Consider the following 17,289-nt stretch of genomic DNA (forward strand, 5'->3'; position numbering starts at 1 on the left):
GCCCACTGTACCTATAGCCTACTCCGAGCCTCTCGGCCCTGCAGCTCCATCGCCGCGTAGTTTTATTTGTCCGGGAAGCACGGGTCTGTACACAATAAATAACATGGATGTAGGGACTGTGCCCTAATCGCGGCAGGAGGCCGGGGTAGGGCTAGACATCGGCCAGGCCTTCAGCCTGCAGCTGGACAGGGGGACGACAGGGCCCCCGACTTAGGGTGACCTGCGGCTGGAGACTGGGATGGTCACCCCTCAGAGTTCCACGCGCGTGTCGCGGTAGGCCCGGTCCAAGGCCCACTCCGGCTGCGAGTCGGCGCCACCTTCGCGGGCCAGGCGCGCCATCTCCTGCTGGAACAGCGCCTGCCGCGCCCGGCTGGGGTCCACGTTGATCCAGTTGTTGGCGATCCACTTAGTGCCGCGCGTGACCAGGCAGCCCCCGTGCAGCGAGTAGTCGTCCACGTCGCCCACCCAACCTAGGAGAGGAGGATGGTGTGAGGGGACCAGAGGGAATCTAGGCTGGGCTGGCTGGCCTGAGCTTGGCCTCCTATTGCCCAAGTGCGTGGCTAGGGCAGGCCCAGCTGTGCACACCTTCTGTGGCAAACATCTGGCCCCAGGGCCTCCTTGGCAGCTCAGCATCTCTCTCCAACGAATGCCTTTTCACCACCACTGCCCTTTGAAATCAGCTTTGTTGCTGCAGGGCCTGTCCACAGCCCTTCCCAGTCTGGGCTACTAAGGGGCATGTGTCCTCAGCCCCAGTGAGCTGAAAGGCTGGGGCATCAAAGAATCACAGGTTCCAGATAACCCAGGAGGCTGCACGGGTGCAGCCTGCTGAAGTCACTGAGGATGGTCTTTGGGAGGCAGTAGGGGCAAAAAAACCCAGAAAACATATGAAGGGGTGGGGGATGGCCAGAACCAGCTCACCAGGGTAGCAATCAGGGCTGGGTAAAGGAAGGCAGCTCCCTCCAGGTATCCCTGGCCTGGCCAAGGTCCTCACCTTGCCCGTCAGGCAGGTAGTTGTACCAGAAGACAGCTGTGCCCTGGCGGGGCTTGACACGCAGGTTACCCTTGTCACAGTGCCTCCGAGTGTCACGGAGGTCAACATCATCTTGAATCAGACTCTGTGGGCGGCAGAGTGGTGGGGTTTTCAAACCACCTGAACTGTAGGGCCAGGAGCCCAAGGCCAGGCAGCCAAAGGTGGCTCAAGGGAAACCAGTGGGATGTGCCCAGGGGATAGTTGAGGCCTCATCCCAGGTCTGGCAGCGTACGTACTATTTTTGTTTGCCCAAGGCCCTGCCATCCCACCAGAGGAACAGCCCAGTTGGCCCTTACCATTTCATCATAGGTTCTGTTGTCTGCTACAGGGAAGACAGTCTCGCCCCCACCGGTGACGTTGTTCAAATAAAACAGCACTGTCATGTAGCTGTAAGGCAGGGGGGGCGTTGAGCAAGTCCCCAGCTGTGGATGCTCCCAGGGGCTTACCTGTGGGCAGGATAAGCTGCCCAGGTTCCCAGGGGCCGGAGGGGCAGGCTGGGATCACTGACAACAGGGGAGGTCTGTACCAAATGTCCCTAGCCCATACATGGACCCAGTTTCTTTTTGTGTGTCACAGTTTTTGTGGTGTGGCCAAGATCACAGGTGCATGCACTTAGCTAAACTACGTGACCATGCCTAAGGGCCTGCTGGGAAAGTTGAGCTAGCAGAAGCAGCAGAATCATGCAGACGGCTGGCTGCGACTAGAAGGGGCTGAGCCAGGGCATGAAGAGGGAGGACCTTCCACCATGCCTTGGCAGGGGAAGTGGGGGACACAGCTTCAAGAGGACAAGCTGACGTCTCCAGCAGTGCATGCAGGATTAACAACCTGGGGAGTGGGGCGGAAAGAATCGGGTCCAGCCTTGCCCCTTCCTGAGGGATCTGGGGGTAAGTTGCAGTGTCTGTGGGTACCTTGGTCTGGCCGCTGAGACCAGACGACCACCCCTTTTGGGCCCCTTGATAAACAGCCTTGGGGGAGACATGTGGTGGGGGGAATTCTCAAGCAGGATGCCCAGCATTCTCCTGGCCCCATACCAAGGGGAACACCCACAGGGCAGGGCTGTGCTGGTGTCAGGGGGGTGCCGGGTCTGGGAGCCACCCCCAGGTGGGAGTACTTGCCGGCAGGAGGTCTCGAAGGGTACAGATTCATTGGCTACCAGCTTGGTGTGGGAGCAGATGGTCTCTGGGTACACGGGCCCGCTGTCCACATGGGCATGGTAGTGGCCTCCCTCGCCATACCGCACGACCTGAAGCGGCTCGCTGAGCTCCACGATCTCGGGTGACAGGCGGGTGAGGCGCAGCACCCTGGTGGGCAGCAGGCATTCAGCTGGGCGGCCCCGTGCCAGGGGTGACACCCTGAAGGAGCTGGCCAGGTGAGTCGAGAGCCCGCCACGAGCGCTGCCCCTATTTCCCCTGGGAGCTCCTTAAGCCACCCTGGACTGGCCCTATAAGAGCAGGAAGGGGTGACTCCTGATGAACCAGAGACATCCACTGGCTGGGAAAAATTAGATTTCCATTAAGCCTAGGAGCGGGGAGGGAGACACTCCCTCCAGGAAGATGCTGTTTATCTAAAACCCCTGGCTACTCAGGGGCAGGGGGTCCTGTGGACAGAGTTAAGAGATCATTTCTCTAGTTAGCAGAAAACCAATATTCAATCTAGTACTAATCGCGCGTGTATATCGTTTGCCCACCATTAGGGCTAATTCGCCTTTGTTAATTGCCTGTCTCCAGTGAGTTCCAGTCCTGAGCGCTGTTCTCTTGGTCCCAGCCAAGGACCTCTGTGGGGGCCTGCATGGTCTCCTCCCTGCAGCAGGGAGCCCAGGCTCGGGCGCTCACCTCTGGCGGATGGCGCGCATGACGTGGTGGGCGCCTTCGCCCTGGTAGAGCCACGTGTGGTGGCTGTTCCGCACCAGCTGGCTGGACTCCGCCCTGTGGCTCCTCATGTACTTGTGGAAGTCGCGAAGGTCCATGTTGGAGAACTCCTGCAGGCTCAGCACTCCTGCACAGGGCATCCCCCCCCCACCATCAATGCCCACCACGCCCGTGTGGGGAGGGCAGAGTGGGGAGGCTGCACCTTCCTACCTACCCCTGGCCTCAGGCACTGGGGGGCCATGTGCACCTGTCCCCCAACCTGGACTCGGGTCAGATGAAGTTGGCTTCTGTCACATCAGGCCCTACAGGAAGACCCAGAGAAGTTCGTGTCCTCAGTTTAAGCCCTGATTTGGCCCCCAAAAGGATGAAGCCCAACCCCGTCAGATTGGCCAGAGCGGGCTCTCCATAGGAAGCTTAGGCCATATGGCCAAGACCCTAGGCCAAGGACTGCCCTTGGCCCTCCAGCCTGGCTCTGTAGAGCGTGGTGGCCACCCTCCGGTCCTGTAGAGGGTGAAGAAAGAGAGTGTTCAGTGCTGGGTTTTGTCCTGGGCCTTCCACACTGGAGGATGTAAGCTGGAACCGGTCCCCAGGAGTTCTCTCATGACCTCAGGTCTCATCCTGGGTGGAACACCCCAGGCCAGTCCTGCCTGCTAGACAGTCTCCCTCAGCAGAGGCAATCAGGCCGCTCTCCCCAGAGAGAACACTCTCCCCTGTTCCTGCTCAAGCCACAAAGCTGGGCTCTACCCTCTAGGGGTTCCGGAAGAGTGGCCTGGTGTCTTTGCTACAAGGTTGATCCCAATGACACACTCCCGTGCTTTGGCTGGGGCTTCTCTGAGGGTGGGGGCACTCGAGGGCTGTGAGTGTGTCACAGCGGGAGCGGGAGCAGCCTAGTGCCTCTCCAGGCACGGGTCCGGGCCAGATTCTTCACTCGGGGCTCACCAGTTGGAAGGTCATCCTTCCAAGTCCTGCTTCCTCAACTGGTGCAGAACTTGGGCATGAGGGAAATGACTACGCCTGAGATACTTCCTGGGGGTTATTACCAAAGGGGAGGGTGCTTCCAGGACAGCTCTCCTGCCCACACCCACCCCCGGCAGTTAGAGGACTCCAGGCAGGCAAGAGGCAGGCAAGGGGGGCCCTGGTTAGACCAGTCAGCTGGCGGGGACCATGTGCCTGGCTGGATAAGTGGATGCCAAGCTGACCTCATTGTTCCTTCACTCCCGCTCCACTGCTCTGCCCTCTGCCAGCCAGCAGCCATACCTCCTGTACCCCACATGCTGGCCGACGAGGCCAAGAGGGTGCCCTCTGGACTGCCACCAAGGGGGAGCGGGCGGGTCTAGCTCCTGCCTCTTTCTGGGGTAAGGGCACTGCTGGCCCCTCACCTCCTCACCTCCGGCTACTCTAGCAGCTGGGCCTAGGGGCCACCTGGCTGGGGGCAGGAGGAGGCTCTGGGACACAACAGTGACAAGATATGAGCTCACCATCCCCGTCAGGGTCAGCCTTGATGGCAGAGTACATCTCCTGAATGTTCTCTGGAGTCATCCACCGTCCATTCCCCAGGCGGTTCTGGGCCAGGACCTACACAGCACAAGATGATGCCTCAGGGGGCTGGCTCCGGTGATGGAGAGTCGCCAGGGCACACACAGCTGCCCTGTTCTTTCTGGAGGGCGGAGGGTTCAGGTGACAGGACGTGGGTGAGGACGAAGGCCAGGGCCCAGGCTCCCAGTCCAGACACCGGAGGGGCACGAGCATCCTCAGCCCTGGGGGAGCTGTGGCTCCACCCGGAGGAATGTTGGCTTATTGGAGGCAAAGGGGAGGCCAGGCCGGCGTCCCACCCACACACCCCAGGTGAGGTGGGTGAGGCCAGGGCCTGGTACGAAGAGGGAAGAGGCATGGTCAGGAGATGACTGTCCACGGGGCCCCTTAGGAAGATCGGACCCTGTGAGACGCCCTCTATTGGCAAGGGAGCCCACACCCCACCGAGACCTCTCTCAGAAGCCTGGGTGTGAGGGGCATGTAGAGAGGCATGCAGACGTCTGGCTTCCTTGTTGCTGCCGCCTCACGGACAGTGAATCCTGTGGGGCTCTCAGCAATGGTGGCAAGGAAACCAGAGCGCAGACAGCATGGCACCCCAGGCACTGTGGCCGTAAGTGCCATCGGCCCCAGTAGATGCCCCTTTTGTCCTCCGGAGTTCCCAGGGCAGCAGGGGGCCCTCTGGGAAGGAAGGAGGATCCTGGCCCTGCTCATGCCCAAGGTTAGGTGGCATCAGGCTCCTGTGGTTGGGGCAGAGCAGCACGTGTGACCCGGCCACTAGAAAGACAAGTCGGGGGCGCTCCCACCCTGGGGCGGGGGGCTCCTCCAGGCCCCCCACCTCACGCAGCTGCAGGCGGCCATCATGGTTCTGATCCAGCAGCTGGAAGAGGTCCAGCGGGCTGATCTGCATTGTGCCCATCGCTTCCTCGTACTCCTCGGTGGGCAGGATCTGGCTGCGCTGCAGCCCCTTCATCTGCGCCAGGTGGATGACAAGCCGACACTCGTCGTCGCTCAGGAAGCCGGGGATCTCTGCCAGGAGAGGAGGGGGTGAGGCCAAGGGCCTTCTGGTCTGCAGGGTGCCCGGGCTAGGTCCCGTCCCCTGCTGGTCACCCAGCCAGGAGGACCTCACACACCCCTTTACATCTGCTCTGGACTCGGAGTCCAAGGTCAAGTTGTCCTGCAAAGGCTGGCCAGCATTGGGACACGGGGCCTCTCTCTTGGACGCTGAGAACACGCGTGTTCCAGGGGAGTCCTGGGAGGGGAGCCAGAGCTACGCCGGGGGTGGGCCAATCCACCTTGGGGAGGGGCCAAAGGCTCCAGGGTGGACCTGAGGGCCGGAGGGCTGCCCTCCAGGCCTTAAGCGGGGAGAGGATGCTGGCAGGTGTGTGCTTTCACTGTTGCTTTTCAGCAGTGTTCAAAGTGAATACGCCCGGTGCTCTTGGCCGTGCCACCCCCACCCCACCCCACTCTCCTGCACAAGGGGGCTGGGAGGTCAGTGGGAGTCACTCGGGTTTTTGGCACGTGCTCTGAGAAGATGCCCCGGTGTTCTCTGCTTTGGGAACAAACGTGTACTGAACGCCTCCTTCCATGCCTGTAAGCCCGAGTAAAGGCCACTCAGGCCGGGGCCCTGGCTCCAGTGTCTGGATGCCCCCACCCCAGCAGCTCAAACAGCTCAGTGGTGCCTGGATCGCAAACCTCACACCTGGCAAGCCCGTATCCCAGCACTTCCAGAGGCTGGAGCCTGGGCCTCGCTTCAATCTCTTGTTCCTGGGAGGGACACCTTCCTTGGACGGGTTAACAAGAGGCCCACCCAGGAACTAACCGGAGAAAGAGCTGGGCCACCGCTGTGACCCCCGAGAACTCCTGCTGCTCCTCTGGCTTTTCTCTCAGCATGAAGTTCCAGTTGTTGCCAAGGGGATGGAAAACAGCCACTCAGCCAGGATTGGAGCTGTTTTTAATAGTAATCACGGCAGATCACACTCAGGGAGCACAGACTCTGTGTCCTGTCCTAAGCACGTCATCAACTCTGTAATCTGTATCCTCGTCCTAGAAAACCAGGCCCCACGAATTCACCCTTCCTCCCCCGGAGAAGCCCCAAGCACAGAGACATTGGCGACTTGGCCAGGGTGACAGAGGCTGCTGTCCTGCAAAATCCAGGCTCACAGCCGGATTCTGCTTCCATGGAGAAGGGACCCAGATCCAGCGACACCGAGGACAGGATACAAGCCCTCACCCTTGACCGGCTTGATCCCCTCAACCTGGCGAACCTGGAAAGGGTGTGAGCCACGCACTGGGAGAGGGGGTAGCGCTGCGGGACAGTGGTCAGACCGAACTGCTAATCCACAGAGTCACCTCCCAATGGCTTTAAAACATAAATGAACAAGAAAAGTAAACCAGAGAAAGAAAACACAAGCCCAGGTTTCTTCAGTTTATTAGGTGCCAGTAGTTCACAGGCCCAAAGGAGATGCCACTCTCTCTACAGTCCCCTGCCATGTGCTGATCAAATCAAACTGTTCAGGCCGGCACGTGCGACCTAACCAGGAGAGTCTAAGCTCATGGGAGCTGGGCAAACACTGGCTCCTGGGGGGTGTGTATAGCACTATGAAGTTCCCAACCTCAGTCCACCGAGACCAAGGCAGAGAAACCGGGTGACAGAGCGAGGGCTGTGGCTGCCGGTGGCACTGGTGATGCTGTGTGGTGATGGCGGGGCAGGGGCTCCCTGGGGCCCTGCAGAGCGCATGCCCATTCCTCAAGCCATGGTGCTGTGCCAGGGCACTGGCTACACAGAGATGCGGGCACCCAGCTTGCTGGACCATGACATGGCGGCCGAGGCTGTCCAGCAGTCAGTCAGCTGGTTGCCCCTGCTGGCCAGGGGGGGTGCCACCCTGACATGTGCCTCTTCCTGCCTCATCTTTGCCCTGTTTTGCCTTGACAGGTGGGGCAGGGGCTTCCAGGTAAGGGTGGGGGGCATCTCCCCAGCGGGGGCCAGTTCTGGTAGCTCTTCACTACTCACTGCCGTGTGCCTACCAGTGCCAGGGGCAGACAGGGAGAGGAAGGACTCTTTGGTCAGGGTGTTGCCAGCAGAGAAGGAGCAGAGGCCCAGGGGACAGAGGAGATATGGGCAGGGGACTATCCTTGGTGAGCACCCTTGGTCTGGACCTGCAAATCAACAAGGGCTCTTGAATGTTGAGGCCAGGCCAGTGAGCAGGCTGCTTTAGGCTATGGGACTGACCACCCTCTCCAGGGAGGTGTGCAAACTCTGCCCACAGGATCCTGCCAAGAGATGGAACCACGGCTCATGTGGTGGCTTTTTCTCTGCCAGAGTCCTGAGATTGCACGACTGACTCCCCTTCCCCAGCCTCATCTATCCTGGAAACAGCAGCCTCCTCAGTTTCTTCTCTGTAGAGCAGGGCCCTGCCTAGAGCCTCAGGGTGCAGCCTCAGCAGCAAGAATGGGCTCTTTCAGAACCTGAGGATGGGGCCCCTCTGCTCTTTGCCAACCCTAGTCCTGACCAAAAACTGCAGGGTCCGGCAGGCCTTTCAGGTCGAGAGGGAGGGCCCTGCTTTCTCCCTCCAAGGTGAGGAGTGAAGGCCCAGAGTGCTGGTCCCCCACCCCCCGCACCCCTCTCCCAGGCACTTGGCATCCACTGGAGCTGGAGGTGGGGGTGCGCTGGAAAGGTGGAAAGCAGCCTGGGTGAGGGGAGGGGTGAGGCTGGGAGGGGAGATACGGGCTGAGGGCTAAGACTTCAGCAAGCAAGGAGCAAGGCCAGCTGTAGGGCTGTTGCTAGGTAACTAGGGTGTCGTTGCTCAGCAACCATGGAGTGTCTGGCTGGGCCTCTAGCCAGGAGCACCCAGAGGCCTCAGCCTGGAATCCAGGAACCGGGTCCTGAGTACCCACTGCCTCTGCCCCGCAGGTTCATGTACCCATGCCGCAGCCAGCTGCAAGCCCATGAAGGCCTGCCACAGCCCCCGCCGGTCAGCCGTGCTGCCCTGCAGACGCTTCCCCACCAGCCACAGCCTCTGCGCCTGTCATCTCCAACAGCTCCCACCCGCGCCGCCCACCGGAGTCTCTGCACTGCTTCTCTTGGCTCCTGTCACCCTCGCTCGGCCCCAGGGGCCGCAATCCACCCTTTCAGATCACAACTCCCCAGGGCCAGGTAAACGGCTCTCTGGTGGGAAGAAGGGAGGGCAGTGGGAGGAACCTCTGCTGAGGGCTCCCCTCCTCCACCCGGGGCCCAGGGGAGCCTCACTCAACCCCTCCCCCCAGTATCACGCGCCAGCTGCAGGGACTGCGGGTTGCAGGACACCAGCTGATCCAAGGAGGTCTCTGCACCAGCGATTTTGGTGAACCCCGGCGTCCAGCACCCCTTCCAACCCCTTTCAGGTGCGTTCATTACAGCGCCCGGCTGGGCACTAAGACAAAAGAGACAGGGCATGCCCAAATGTTGTGCCTGCTTAGAACAAAGACGTTGGTTCTCTCTTCCTAAGTACGGGGCATTGCAAACACAACCACATCCAGGAGGACAGGCGTTCGCCAGAACCCTGATCCCAAGAGCAGATCATCAGACAGGAGGGGGCAGTTCACCAGGTGGAGGGGAGGAGGGGGTACTCAGAGATGCCAGGCTCATCGCATGGCCCCTCTGATCCCTCCAGCTGTGAAGGTCAGCCTCTCCCAGCGCAATGGGTGGTCCCCAAGACCCTCAGACTCTCAGCTAGAGGTGCTGAGGGTAGGCCTGCTGCCCAACCCACCCTGGGGAGCTGGCGCCTGGTCTGCAATGCTGGCGGCATCCGGATGCCACGTGTGCACGGCCTCCTGCACGCAAGGCATGCTGGGACCTTTGTGCTGAGTGGGGAGGTGCAGGGTCACCGTCGGCCAGTCACCATGGCCTGTGCTTGGAGCGGGGACCGCCGCAATCTACGGCTGGCCGTGTGCTGGTGGCAGCATGGTCAGTGCCCAGAACAGAGGCGACCCAGGTGGGGAGGGCCTGGGACGTGACAGCTGGAGCCCGTGCAGGGGCCCCGCACACCATGTGCTTCCCTGGACACACAGACCCCTCCTGCTGCTGCCCTCCGGGGATATGTGCACACCAGGGTCCAGAGACACTCCAAGCTTGCCCAGACCAGCAAGAGCAGGGCAGAAGTCCGCTTCTGTGGTCAGAACGAGGTGCTCCTTCCTGAACCAGCAGTGCTCTGCCGGGTAAAAGGCAGGCAGCTGCGTGTGCCGGGCGGGTACAACTAGCGTCCTGCACCCCCCAGCCCTGTGATGCCAGCCTGGCGGACGCCTGCTACTGCCACCAGCACCCCACGCTGAGCCTGAGGACAGGCGCGAAGCCCTGGGTGACGCTCACCCAGGCACGATGCTGCTTGTCAAGCCCCAGATAGACTCGGTTATATCTTCCTGACCTTTACCGAGTCCACAGTTCTGCCAAGCAACAGGCCTGTGGAACAGCAGAGGCGGGGTCCATGCAGAAAACTGCTAAGCTCCTCACTAACCTGAACTCATACACATACACTAAAATCCCTTCTCTAATTCTGCACGTCCAGTGTCTTGTCAAGAGAACACAGTGGTCTTAGGTAGCTGCTGAATTGTTTTTTTAAGCTGAAAAAAGGATATGTCTGGAAACCCTACAATAAAGAGGCCATGGTTTTAAAACGCAGTGCTTTGTGGGAGGCTGTCAATGACTCGTGTACCTTAGATGGTTAAGAAAGTGGAATAAAACTCTGGCTGGCCCACTGGGAGTGCCCCCTGCTGCTCTCGAAGAGGGTGCGGAATCAGGAGGCCCCTCCTGTGCAGAGAGACTGAGGGCAGCCAGTGAAGCCCTCCAGCTGACCAGTAACTGTCGGCCGTAGACTCTGGCCGCTGGACACACAGCAAATACAATCAGGACCCCCACACGTGTAGCTCACCTTTAGGGGCAGACACAATTGCCAAATAAATACAGTAGACCAAGCAGCCTGATGCAACAGAGAGACTGGAAACCTCTTAAGGCCAGTCTGACGTGGAGAGAGATCCCTGAGGAGGGCAGGCCTGAGCAGAGGCCTGATGGGGGTGAAGGCACCCTCCATGAGAACCAAGCCTGAGCCTTCCGGTGGCGGGAACAGTGCATACAAGGGCGCCAAGGCAGCAGCGAGCTCAGAGTCTGAGAATAGACAGAGAGTGAGGGAGATGAGAGGTGAGGGCCTCGTGGAGGATTTTAGGGAAGGGAGCAGATCCGATCTGCTGTTTAAATACAGAATGAGTGTGAGGCGGAGGGAGAAGTAAGCCACGTGAGAGAAAGCAGAGAGGTTGATGGTGACTTGGAACGGGAATGCCTCCCAACAGGACAACGGTCTGAACCCTTGGGAAATGCCTACCACAGTCAAGCAGGCATCTGCCAGGAACTCAGAATGGGCCTTCTGTGGCCCAGGTCCCATTTACCAAATGTCTCCAAGAACAGAGGTGGGAAACAGGAAATGTTCCACAGAGGTGGAGGCACCCTGGGATAAAACCCAGTCCCGTTTACACCCTGAACACCTACCCCTTGAGCCCAAGCGTCTTGGGTTCCTGATGGTGACAGCAGGCCCATTCTCCTTGGGCCCTGCCTGCCTCTTTAGGGCGACAGCAAGTGGACAGACAGACAGGCCCAGAAAACGGACACTGTGCCTTCTTGGGGTGAGGCTTCCTTCTTTGGGTTCATTCAACACTGTGTTCAGGTACTGCCTCTCCTTGGACACCCTCTCCCCTGTGGCTGGCCTGTCTCGCAACTGGACTTCTTACAATCACGGACCACAGATCTCTTCTTGATTCGTCTCGCCTCGTTTCACCAAGCAGAAAGCCCCCAGACTTTCTGGGTAAAATGTGGGGCATCTTTCACCAAGACTGAGAGGGAGGGTAGGAGATCGGAGGACACAAGGACCAGAAGCAGGAAGGTCTTGCTGCAACTGCCCGATTCTCCCAATCGTGCCCTTTGTAATGTGTCTGCAGCATCATTTGATGGCTTAACCAGAATCAGTTTACCTTTGGTCAAATCTCTTCTGCTTCCTATCGTGTACTCTTGGTGACTTCAGGTCTGGGCTTCTCACTCTCGGCTTTGTAGGACTTGGACGCAACTTTGTTAGGGGGTTAGGGGTTATGTCTCATGGTTCACTTAACCTAACATACGTCTGAATTAAGCATATATGGGTCCAATAAAGGCGGATGAGAGAAGAAAGCACACCCACCTCATCGTGTCTGTCTCACGGCAGGGTAGCAGTAATGGGGAGAGTTGTTGCCTTTGCCTGGATCACTTGTTCCTTGACAACTTCACCTCACAGCTCCTGCAGGTCTTTGCTCAAATATCTTTCTCAGGAAGGCCCACCCTGGCCACCACACTCAGGGTTTCAACCCCAGCTGAAATTCTGCCCTACTTGTCTGTGACCACTTATCCCATCTGACACACACCGGGTGTGTTTGTTTAGTCTGTCTCCTCGTTGGAATGTCAGCTTCGGGTGTTCTTTTTGTTTTCCTGTTCTGTCCAATGTTGTGTTCCCAGCAGCTCGACTAGTGCTTTGCACAGACTTCAGCGCTGTACAATAACAATCTTTGAGAGCCCCTCCCACCATAGGACTCACATCCTAACCTACTTCCCCTCAAACAGCGTGTGAAATCATTCTCACAGGTCTGGGATAATCCCCAACCAGTGCCCTCTGTCCCAGGGGTAAGAGCGGTGCTCAGATGCTCTGCTTTGGTCCCCAGTCCCCTCCAGACAGCCCCTTTCCCACTCCATTCCCCAGGAGCCAGGAACACCTCAGGTCTGCAGGTAAGTGTGTCACTGAGGCTGGGTACCCAGGATGGGGGCTGGGAAAACCTATCCTGGGCAAGGTCATAGGTCCAGGGATCCCCATCTTGTTGATACTACTAGACTCTGAAGGACTTCAGAGTCTTCACAACTAGCACGCTGGCTCGACAGTGCAGACACCAGGGGTAGCCTGCCTCATTTGAATCCCAGCTTCGCCCTGATCTGGCTGTGTGAGCCTGCAAGCAAGCAGGGCTCGCTGTGCCTCGCTTTCACCGCCACCAGCCTGACAGTGGGATCTCCACCCACCTCACAGGGGTGTTGTGAGAATTAAGCCAAACGATCACATGAAGTCTAGCACATAAGAGCTCAGAAAATGTGAGCTATGGTGCGGGTTCCCAGTGAGGTCACCCTGGAAGGCTCTGCCTACTGTAATGGCTGAACTAAAGCGCCATCCTAAGAAGAATCCCAGAGCGCAGAAAGCAAAGGCTGGTTTTGGGGGCACCAGCTTATCCACATTTGGACAGCCTGCTTCTTATCAGACCAGAGGGCCCATTTTGGGAGTGGAATTTCCCCTCATGTCAGCTAGGACCTGGTTATCAGTATCTGCAACCCTTCTCCCATTAACCACCTCAGAGAGGGTCCAAAGACAGTTTCAATAAAAGGTTTATAGGCACTAGCTTCTAGGTCACATGGCCCAGCCCTGTGATGGAAGGATTAGCGGCAGAAAATAGAAGTCACAGAAGGGAGTGTAGAAAGGTCACTCGTCACCCTATTTTAGAGGTGGGGGCGGGTACCTCACTTGGGGGCAACCTCTGGGTAGAAAAGACAGGGCTACTTTGAAGCAGCCATTTTCAAAACAGTCAAAACAGAAGTCACGTGGTCAAAGGAGCCTGAAGGCAGCCACCGAATCGCAGCCCATGGCCCTTCCCGGGGGGCGCCCGGCGAACTTACCGAAGAGCAGCGGCTTGAGGCTGAGGGTTCGGATGAAGTGATCCCTGTCGGCGACCAGCTGGATCTTGCGCTCATGCCCCACCTAAGGCAAAGCGGCACAGCGGGCAGCTAGGGAGGAGGGAAGGGCGCCCGGGTCCGGGGAGCGGCGGCGGGCGAGTGAGGGGGTGCGCGCGGCAGACCGGGGGCAGCGCACGGAGCCGCCCCCGGCAAGAGCGCCAGCCGCTTCGGACTTGGTGGTGCAGGGCCTCACCTTGATGCCCTCCAGCCGGGTGAGGGGAGCCAAGGTGGGCGCGGGCCCGGGGCCCTGGGCGCGGCGCTGGGGCCCGGGGTCGCTGCTCTCGTCGCCGTTGCTGTAGTGCACGAAGAGCAGCAGCGCCAGCACGTTGCCCAGGTACAGGTGCACGAACACCATCAGCACCAGGAAGTAGGCGCGCGAGCAGATGCCGCGGGGCTTGCACAGCGGCCGGACCGGTGCGTCCTCGCAGTCGCTCAGCCTCGCCGCAGCCTCGGCCGAGTCGTGATGCCGTGGCGGCCACTGCGGACTCGGCGCTTCAGGCCGCGGGCCTGCCGCCGCCGCCATGGCGCCTAGGCTGCGCGCGCACCCAGGGGAGGGGCCGCGGGTCGCACGCGCCTCGCCGTCGCCAGGACAACGGCCGCGGAGCCGGCGCGCGCCGCCGTCACCGGGAGAGGGTGCCGGGGGACACCGCGCCCGCGCCGCACTCGAGATCTCCCGGCCTGGACCCCGACCCACACTAAAGTGTCTCTTTCCTGAGATGGGTTGTTGACAGGCAGAGATGCACACTCCCCAGGGCAGAAGCCGCGCCCCCACAAACGCAGATACACAGGTACTGGCAACCCCAGGGGTAGTGTTCTCCTTTTTAAGACGCACTTGCCTCTTCCGGGAAAAGTATGGTCTGCATTTTCTCGCTCCCGGAGTGGGGTGGCAACAAGGAGGCTGTGCCAAAATATGACTCAGTACTGCGGCGGGTTGGGGCGCCTTGGAGGCCGATTACTGCGCAAGTGATGGTGTGGGACCCATGGCGACACAGACGCTCGCCAGTGCAGGAGGTCAAGAGCGCCCTGAAGGGCTACTCTGCAGTAGGTGTGAACCTCCCAGGGAGGTCTGCAGCACTCAGGTTTTAGGAACTGCCTGATGTGCGGGGTCCCATAGACTAGGGGACCCGGTCTGGAGCGGCCACAGAGGGCATCCTGGAGGAAGCCTTGGCACCGGTAACAGTAACCTGCAGGAACGCAGCAGGTGCGCAGGGAACACTCCTTGCCTCACCGCTGCCACATTCGGAAAAGGAGAAAGGGACTTTTCCATAAATGAGTCTTAAACGTCTTGGAAGCAAGTTAAACTCAGCTTATGCCCAAATATGGAGGTGAGAGGACATCAAAGCTTGGTCTTTTTTTTCTCCCGTGCTCTGCTCCACACCACCCCCGCCCCCCCACCCCGGAGATATGCAGACAAGAGCAGCATCATTCACACGGTCCCCACAGGTGGTTTCTCCTTACCCTGTTTAGGCTCCCCTGCCCCTCCAACTTCCTGTCAGAAAAGTAACATGTACCGTTTCTGGTCTTCTCAGTGGGGCAGGCCCACCTTCTCTTGAAGATTCTATACACAATGGCAGATTTCATCAGTGTGCCATACATGGCTTCATCCAGTCACTCAGTCAAGTCACCCTTAGGGACTATCTTACCAATCTCCTTAGGATACTAGAGAAACTACTGTCCAACAAAATAAGTTCTAGATGCCACACGCACTTTTATAATCAGAAACTTTATTTTGAGTAAACCACTCAACTTTGAGCAGATGACATTGCCTCAACTTTTTCTTTGAAGAAAACAAAGATATATGGTAAATTTGTGAAAACACTGTGCCTTCCTTTGCAGGGCAGAAGCATTCTGCCTGAACTTTTCCATGCTCCTGATGATAGAGACAGCCACTTGGGGCATGGAAGGAAGTTCTCCACAGGTCAAAGGCTGCAGGCTGCGGTCTGGGCACAGACCCTCTCGCAGCTCCTGAGGCTGGGGGTCACAGCTGGCTGCAAGTGCACTGCGTAGCAGTCACACAGTGCAGACAGTGCGCAGGGTGGGGCTGAAGGTGCAGAGCTGCAACTCAGGTCCTGCTGCTGCCACGGCGGTGACCAGAGGACTCAACGGAGAGGCGAACATTCCAGACGCTAGGACCTTCCATGTGCCAACAGAGCAGGCATACCCCACCTCTAGGCAGACACTCTCCTCCGTCGTTTGGCTCAGCGCTGTCCAATTCTGGGTTCGTCTGTTATACTAACTTGTCCTCTCATTCCACCCCATGGTCCCTTCCTTGCAGGCGATGACAGGAAGAGGCAAAACATGACTGGGGAGAAAGGGGGCCTGCAGCCAACCATGGACCCCATGACGACAAGAGTTACAACTGTCCTCTGTCTTCCAAGAGCGATTCAGTTTGCAACTAACATGGTACCTGGGGGAATTACTGACTGAGGTGAAAATGTTGGAATATCAAATAATTCCCAACACAATATTTATTCACAGATTTCCAAGCAACTCTTCCAGGAGGTCAAGGAGGCCCTGAATAAGAGCCGCAGGAACCCCAGGAATCACAGATTTAACTTCTGAAAGGCCCACAGGACCAGGTTTAGGACAAGTAGGATACCATGCAAACCGCTTGTTCCTTTGCACTGTGAAAAGACTGGCCTTTTCCCTGGCCAGCCTCCAGCTATAGGAGCGGGGACAACAAATTAGGAACCCCCCCACCAGCCTCAGAGTCCAGACCCCAGAGCTGTTGCCCTCCAACACTGGAAACCAGGCGAGGGGGAGCACACCCCACCCCCAGAGCAGGTCATGGAGACACACACTCCCGGTTAACATGAAAACAGTTTGTGCAGACACAGCCCCTGAGCCAGGCAGACCATTGCCCTAGGACGGCTCTGCTGAACTCTGACCTCGACATTCACCAGAGGAGAGCGCAGCAGGCCAGCATCAGGTATAGCTGTGTGTCAACCTGGTTGGGGTCCCTCCACGGGAACACTGGCACAAAAGAAGGGGCCGAGGTAAAACAAGGCTTTGGGGGAATGATTCCCTTTGAAAGTGGATCTCTCTCTTCAGGAAACAAAAGAAAACTCTGCTGAACTCTCCAACCCCTGGGCTGGAGGACCACAGCTCACCTATGCGCTCTGCTGTGGGCTCTGGCCTAAGTGGCCAGGCCCAGGTAAAGCTCACTTTCAAGATAAATGAGTCCACAGACACGCAGTGCCACTGGACATGATGATACCGGGGGCAAGATTCTGTTCTGTATTGTCTCCTAACTGCCAACGTGAGGCAGTACCCTGATCACAGAAGGGTCTACAAGGACCAGGCAGGAGGCCGGGCGTGATTCTCTGCACACCACGGTGTTCCACAGGCCAACCCCATGTTCCACCATCTGCCGCCCATGCTGTTGCCTTGGGGCTCCAGCTGTGGCCAAAGGCGTGTGAATCTGGAAAGCAAGTACCACCGGGGCCCTTGTGCAGCAGACATCCTGAGGCAAGGGGGGCGGACAGCGTATGTTGCGTTCTAAGTAAAATAGCTAGAGGGTAAAACACTCCAATGCCAGTTTATTTTTAAAAAGGGTTCTGTGTCATTCTATGGTTTGTTTGCCCCCCGGTTTTTTTTTTTTTTTTTTGTATAATTGTACAACCTTTGAAAATTACATAAGTTGTAATGATCTAATACTATTAATAGTCATTCAGAAAAACTTTCCTTCCCTCCCAGCAACTATCCAGGGGGAACTGACGGTCCTGAGAAGAGGCCAATTCAACGGGGCCTCTACCCTGGTGGAAACAAAAAGCAAAAAGAGGAGGGGAAAAAAAAAAACAACCAGAAATCGACTAAGAGGTGTGTGGCCAGTGTCTCTCAGGAGTGGGGTCCTGGCTGTTGCCTGGGGTCGTGAGAGGCAGGGAGCCTGCAGCATCCAGCACGGCAGCCGAGAGACCTCGCAGCCACATCGTCCTCACGCCGGCACGCCTGAGTCCCAGTCTAGGTGTCATGGAAGTCCTTCAGCAGCGTTCTCCTCCGCTGCTCTGCTATGTGCATCTGGTTCTCTAAGTCCTGCACCAGGGAAGCAAGACACGGGCTTGCATGGCCCAGCCCCGTGAGGACGGGCCAGCTGAAGC

General features: G+C 58.3%; 2 protein-coding genes across 4 annotated transcripts in view; both read right to left on the reverse strand.

Annotated features, from left to right (window-relative positions):
• Positions 1-45: 45 nt before the first annotated feature.
• Positions 46-13,739, reverse strand: P4HTM (prolyl 4-hydroxylase, transmembrane). The gene is made up of 9 exons (XM_061397586.1): positions 13,386-13,739; positions 13,136-13,217; positions 5,267-5,457; positions 4,377-4,473; positions 2,863-3,025; positions 2,146-2,331; positions 1,327-1,417; positions 992-1,115; positions 46-470 (listed from the first exon to the last, which is right to left on the reverse strand). The coding sequence occupies exons 1-9, from the start codon at positions 13,713-13,715 to the stop codon at positions 250-252; spliced, it is 1,485 nt and encodes a 494-aa protein (XP_061253570.1). The 5' UTR covers positions 13,716-13,739; the 3' UTR covers positions 46-249.
• Positions 13,740-14,896: 1,157 nt separating this feature from the next.
• ARIH2 (ariadne RBR E3 ubiquitin protein ligase 2) overlaps positions 14,897-17,289 on the reverse strand; it is a 39,200-nt gene continuing 36,807 nt past the window's right edge. For all 3 annotated transcript variants that reach the window (XM_061397587.1, XM_061397588.1, XM_061397590.1), the window contains one exon: positions 14,897-17,224. In XM_061397587.1, the coding sequence (XP_061253571.1) occupies positions 17,153-17,224 (72 nt within the window). In that variant the 3' untranslated portion in view covers positions 14,897-17,152. The remainder of the gene's footprint in view (positions 17,225-17,289) is intronic.

The sequence above is a fragment of the Bos javanicus genome, chromosome 22, assembly GCF_032452875.1.
Source record: "Bos javanicus breed banteng chromosome 22, ARS-OSU_banteng_1.0, whole genome shotgun sequence".
Lineage (NCBI taxonomy): Eukaryota > Metazoa > Chordata > Mammalia > Artiodactyla > Bovidae > Bos > Bos javanicus.